The following is a 6,647-nucleotide window of genomic DNA, read 5'->3' on the forward strand; positions in this document are numbered from 1 at the left end:
ATAAGAATAGCCCAGAACTAGGCATTACATTAATATATTAGTAATGCTGATTTTTAGCACTAAATCAGCACTAAGCAAACACACCAAATATTATAAAACTATTATAAAACCAAACTACCAAATGTATTCTTCTCTTTGGAGATTTATCATGTAATTCAAAGAAGTTTCACTGTTATTTCTAGTTGGATGAAATACTCGTATCCAGCCCATTTACTCAAAAGTATTCTTGCTATAATGAACTTTCATATTCGCCATAACTGACTCACAGCTTAAACGTAATTATTGCATTCAAAATTCATAATTAGAGAGGAAACTCAGTTTATAATCTCTGAATATGTAAATTTAATAGCTTTAACGTAAATGGTTTATTGCCATTTGTTATTTAAATCTAGACAAAATTTGTAAAAATTGATGAAATGGGAGCTATTGATGTGATAACAGACTAATCTTGTACTTTCCATTAATATGATTGATCGAAGTTATTCTGATGTCCATCAACCGGTATCTCATTATATACGCACTGTATACAAGATTATCATTAAAGCTGCTACCTTATGATCCATGCATACAGCGACAGCAATTGTCCACGACGCATTATAATGAATAATTATATATTACCACAAGGAATACTTCTTAATCGTTAAAGATTTCTATTTCTTAAAACCAATGTCTAGATGATGATAAAAGTATATTTACCTATTTACCTACCCATCTATCTTACCACTTGAATCTTATTATGTATCTATCGACATATGTATCTTCTTTCTTCCTTCTCTTTTAGCAGTAATTTATGCATTTATTCATACCTCCAGAACTTTTAACAAATGTAATTTGTATGTAAACAGCGATCTTGAACTGCGTAACATTTTAACTAAAATTATAAAAATATGTCTTACGGTTTCGAATCCTCTGCGTAATTACTTATTATGCTTGAAATTCTAGCGAAATCTTTATTCATATCGTTCAATCGTCTAAATATAAGAAGGTAGACACTGTATAATATGGTTCCAGATACACTTTAAAAATAAAATAGACATAGTTGTGGCCGGAAGGCCTTTTCTTGTGGGTAGATTCCATGACAACAAAGGTTAGGGATTAAATAAGGCAAAACTGAAACCGACGGATAAAATTCCCAGGTATCGAATACAATTTTACTGACGCTTTAGGCATAAACTTATAAGAACACATTTGGTCATAGGTTGAAATAAGAAAAACGATACTGGAATGTTAATTTCGAAGGCAGTTCGAAGTTCTTAGATTTGGAAGATGGCTGCATTAGATAGAACCAGGTCTATGTTTGATTGGTATCTTGTGCATTATCGACGTCCAAAATGGCGAAGGGCAAAACGCATATCTGCAGAGTTCAGCTCAAACAAAAAAGAATGGCAATAAAACAGCATTGTATTCGACACTAACCTTCTGCAAGTTCACTGTTTCTACCAAAACTGGAATACGAGAAGAAAACATTGGCAGAATTATTTCTAATATTCCTGGCAGCATATTCACAAAGGGGTCGGAATAATTCTAGTAATTATTTGCTGCACAAACTGCTTTGATATCCATTTGTAATCACAGATCACGAGCAACTACGAGAAAAAATTTAGTCAATCAGATATTATTGTAACATAGTTACTCGTCCCCACTAATTGTAGCAGCGCCACTATTTATGGTGATACTTGTTTACACTATAACCGTATAGTAACAATAAAACATATAGCGAAGTAGGCTGACAACAATATAACAATGCAACAAACTCTGTACCAACTATACATGAACCAACACGCAATATTCTGACAACTACAAAAAGAACGCCTTACGATTTCTTACGATTAACGCCGTCGCTCGCCGTCTCTTACGCAGACCGCTACTATTTATAATCGTTCGGTCAATCTTACAGCGGGTGTTGTGACTCTCGCCACAACACCTCTCCTTTTGAGATTTCGACTTCCGTAGGAGACGAAATTTATTTTATTTATTATTAATTTTTTTTTATTCCAGCAACTCTCTCTTTTTTTGTTTTAAATTTTCCTTCCTTAAGGAGTTCAGTACCTTTTCCGCTTCGGAATCAGTTCGTGATCTTCAGTCTGCTTACGTTTTCTGTTATTGCGCCTTTTAGACTCAATCTCAGTTGGTGCTGGCACATCAAATATATCTCAAAAACACTTCCATTGGAATTTCCTTTCTTTCTTTTGGCTGTCTGATTTTTAATTGATTTAGGTGTGGCTTCTGCTCCCATCGTTTATTAAATACATCATGTTTCCAATTCATTCTTTTAGTCACTACAACACCCTGCCATTTCTCTTTACCATTCTTATATGCTATGAAATGGATTTGTATCCGACATCAAAATGTTTAGTTGAATTATTTGTATATTCTCTATACGCTTTTTTTTTCCTTGGCAAAATTTTGTCGACGATCGATTAATCTTCCGACCGAACATTAGCTCTGCAGATGGCTTGCTTGAACTGGTTTTCGGACTGGGAATTATTCTGTACACTCTTAAGAATTTAATTAGCAATTCGTCAGTTCATAACTCGTTCCTTGCGTCTTTTAGCGCTCACGTGGAAGTATCTACGAATCATTCTGCTTCCCAATTGACCTCGGGTGATAGGGCGGGGGAAACATGTGCTTGATTGCATGCATTTTGCCGAATTTCTTGAACTGGTATCCTGTATATTATGTTCCATTGTTCGATAATATGATATCCGGAAAAAAATTATCGAGCAAAGTTTCCGTGTAGGAAATTTATTGTTGCCTTCGAGACAAGTTGACTGCACCTACATACATCCAGCAACTTGGTAAAGGTATCAACGATGATCAAATTGTACGCGTCATTCACTGGTCCTGCGTAGTCTATATTAACCTAGACTACGAATTTTTTGTTTCAGGCGACGATTGGTGTTTCACCGCTCGTGCATTGGCTGCTAGCGCACAACCTCTACATGATTCTACCAAATTTTCATTGTCCCAGTCCATCGTCGACCAATACTCGTAACTCCTCATCAAATCTTTCGTCCTTGACATCCCCGGATGTCCACTATGAAATTCATGTAAAATCCATTTCTTTAGTTGATACTATCACGCATTGTGCGTACATCAATACAGAGTGAAAAATGGTTCGCATTCGTGTTTCTCTTTTGTTTATTTTTCAAGGTTTCCTTCATTTTTAAGGTGCATTTGTCATCCGCTGATTTTATTTTATATATTGTACAGTCACTAACAACACCTAAATGACATTACACAAATCATTTTTAATGATTTTTCTTATTATTATACGGCTATAAAAATATCTTCCAGCGGTTCGGCATTCTAGATAAACAATGCACAAGGCCAATTTTCTTAGAAGGTTTCTCCTAACAATATTGCACCCCAGCGTTATAATCTGTTAGCTGTATTGGTAAGAATTCCTTTCTTTGATTCGAAAATTGATAGCAACGGTCGGCGGTCCGTCTGAAGCCGAAAAGCTCTACAGTGGAAAAATCTTTTAAATTTCTTCACAGAAAAATTATCGCTAGAGATTCTTTCTCTATCTGACTGTAGTTTTTTTTTTCTGCTCCAATCAGTGCACGTGATGCCTCAGAAGCGAAAACAATCTCCGCTGCAGGATTGAAGTGAGCCAACAATAAATCTGAAATTAATATTCTTTAATATCCTGAAAAGTTTTTTGACAGTTATTTGACCAATTCTATTTGACGCATTTCTTTAGCAATTTATTAAATGGAGCTCCCAATTCATATATATAATTTTGATAATAGTTTGATATAAAAGCATGTAATGCCGCTATTTTAGATGGGAGGAGCATATTTTTAATTGCGGTTGCTCTCCACGGGTCAGGTCGTCTTCCATTTTAATTTATAATTTGTCCTAAATATTTATTTTTTTTTGCAAAAATGGGTTCACATTTCCCCTCACTGTGTGTGAAACCGTAATCGCTTATGTTTTGGAAAACACACTTCACATGTTCGATATGCAGATCAGGAGATTCACTTTTAATTAATATATCATCGAGGTATGGGATTGCAAATTAATAGTCCACTAACATCGCATCCATAACATGTTCAAATATACAAATATCGATATCAGTGAATACTTCTTGATATATTCTAGAGATATACCGAAAGGATAACAACAGATTAGCTACCATTTCTATACGCTGGAAGATTTGTACTTTGTATTCATGATAAAGATAAAGAAATTTATGTTCAACATATAGAACGAAATAAATATTTTGATTCTAAATATCTTGATATAGTAATGGCTTTGTCTAGAAAGGAAATTGTAACAAAATATTTGGCTATATACTCTTTTTGATATATATTTTTTCATTTATTTTCCACTCACATATGTCTCTTTGATATTCATTGTATCTGTTATTCTCTATCATACTGGAATAAGATTTACCAAACATGGTACTTCCTTGCAGGATTCATATTCGAACCAGATTGACAACGATAAGCAGCTGCAAATTCCTTTGAATTTCGTAATGTTAAAAGCACCCTGAAATAAAGATATGATGTATATAATTAAACATGAAAATACTTACAATACTTAATAGCTATAAACAAATCTTTTCACATTGCTTCAGTGTGTAAAAAAAAATCAACAGATTAAAAAAGGGCAAAGAAAAAATATTCCGAAAGTCAATGCTAAATATTTCGTGAGCAATGCGAAATGTTTCTTATTTGTTTACACTTCGAATGCACTGATTCGTTTCTTTTATGCGTAACGTGTCTCAGCAGATCTTGTTAATCTGGAATGTATATGCACATGTTTAATTCATAATATATGAATATTAATCTATGTGAACAATACGACTCTAGTTAAAATGTTATGTGTTATCTCTTACTAGAGTGTAAAATATTGTGCACATGCTATTCGCGGGAGTTTGAATTCTGGAGATGACCTAAATGTTTGTCTTCAATTTTAGCATGATTAAGCTTCTACCTTAATGAAAATTCTCGGTAGTGAAGGATTTACTCATCGTTTCTATTCCAAGCACAATTTCATTGAGAAGAAATCGGTAACACAACATCTGGTGAGAGGCAATTGAATGTGAGAGATCTAACTCATATAGTAGCTCTTGCTGGACCGTGAGTTCTGGTTACAGGTTGTAATGAACAAGGTGGTTGAGACGAACATAAACTGTTGTATCTGCGACTGAAAAGGCAATTGATGAGAGAGGGAATATGAAGAGATGAATGACTGCAGATATTTAGTCCTGAATCCGTTGTTTGTTGTTTCTTATCCTTTTGGAAATAATTAAGAATAGGTATATATGTATAAGCGTTCTCGAGGCAAATGGGATGGCATCATTCCTTTACGAGTCTCTTTTGGAGTTTGTATTCAGTCAACATTTGAAATAAGATGGAATATTTTCTATCACTAAAATTATCACCTCTCACACAAACATTAGAATTCAGTGGGCTCAGAAGGTAGCGTAAGACGCTTACATGGTTCGTGGTGGTTATTCGGGTTTTAAGTGTGTGTCATTCATTCATTTAGTAAGAGAGTAACTAATGGAACGATATACTAAATTTGTGATTTAGTATACACTATATGCCTCAGTACAAATATAAATTAAATATAAAATTCACATAAACCTAGATATTAAATCAATGTACACGTATGCGGTTTGTTTGACAAACGTTACCGTACCTTGCCATATCCGGTGCATGAGGATCATAACGCACCTGATTCCCCAGAGCACTAGTTGAAAAATGGGCACACCAATTCTGTAAATAATATAACGAAATATTAGTTCAAGATAATGCTTGTATATATGCGCATGTCTATACACGTATATCATATATATATAGAAATACTTATTGATTAATACTTATGAATGGTAATTATCAAGAACTACATTATTCAATATGATGTACCACACACGGCTAGATAACCTCAAACCACAACAACTTATACACCAATGGAGTACTGCACTACAACATAGAGAACAAAGATATTTGACATATCCTACTATCGAGCACATAAACGATCCACGAATAAATTAAAGTTGCAGTCGATAGGAGGGTAGTTTGTTGATTGAGTATTCCAAATAGGGAGAAACAGCACATGTTACATCATGGATGGGACCAATAGATATGTCATAACAATAAAATAATCATATACTCATCCTCTTTCTTTAGATTTTGAAAAGAAATTCTAAATTCTAAAAGCTTACAGTTTTGAAATAATCTTTATTTACGACGGTGTTTTGGTTTCAAATCTTATTGTAATATTTGTCTACTTCGTTTATTTATTTTTTTCTCTTACTGAAGATCAATGACGAAGAAGACTGATATGATATTCTTTGCCCGGTACAACTTTCCATAATTCCCATGGATTAATGCTACTAAGACTGACTAAGCTGAGGAATTTGCAGAGCAATGCAGCGGATGAATGTTCTGAAACAAAAGACGTTCATAGTGTACATTTGGAATCGGCATAAGGAATTCATCTTATGAATAAGCAATTTCTGAATCATGAAACTATCGTTTAATGCTATAAAAGCACGCATGTGTATATATGTATGTATCCATCTATGTTGGGTGTACGGTTGTATAGAGAAAAACACTTGAAGTATATCAATTTGTCTATATATATATATATAAATATATATAGATGTGTGTGTGTGTAGATAAATATAT

General features: G+C 33.8%; 1 protein-coding gene across 1 annotated transcript in view; it reads right to left on the reverse strand.

Moving 5' to 3' along the window:
- Positions 1-1,139: 1,139 nt before the first annotated feature.
- Positions 1,140-6,647, reverse strand: part of LOC106870920 (endothelin-converting enzyme homolog) — a 64,321-nt gene continuing 58,813 nt past the window's right edge. Inside the window, exons 6-8 of the mRNA XM_052970149.1 lie at positions 5,656-5,732; positions 4,342-4,497; positions 1,140-1,445 (exon numbers count right to left, since the gene is read on the reverse strand). Coding sequence (XP_052826109.1) covers positions 4,398-4,497; positions 5,656-5,732 — 177 coding nt within the window. The 3' untranslated portion in view covers positions 1,140-1,445; positions 4,342-4,397. The remainder of the gene's footprint in view (positions 1,446-4,341; positions 4,498-5,655; positions 5,733-6,647) is intronic.

This window comes from Octopus bimaculoides, chromosome 8, assembly GCF_001194135.2.
Source record: "Octopus bimaculoides isolate UCB-OBI-ISO-001 chromosome 8, ASM119413v2, whole genome shotgun sequence".
Taxonomy (NCBI): Eukaryota; Metazoa; Mollusca; class Cephalopoda; order Octopoda; family Octopodidae; genus Octopus; species Octopus bimaculoides.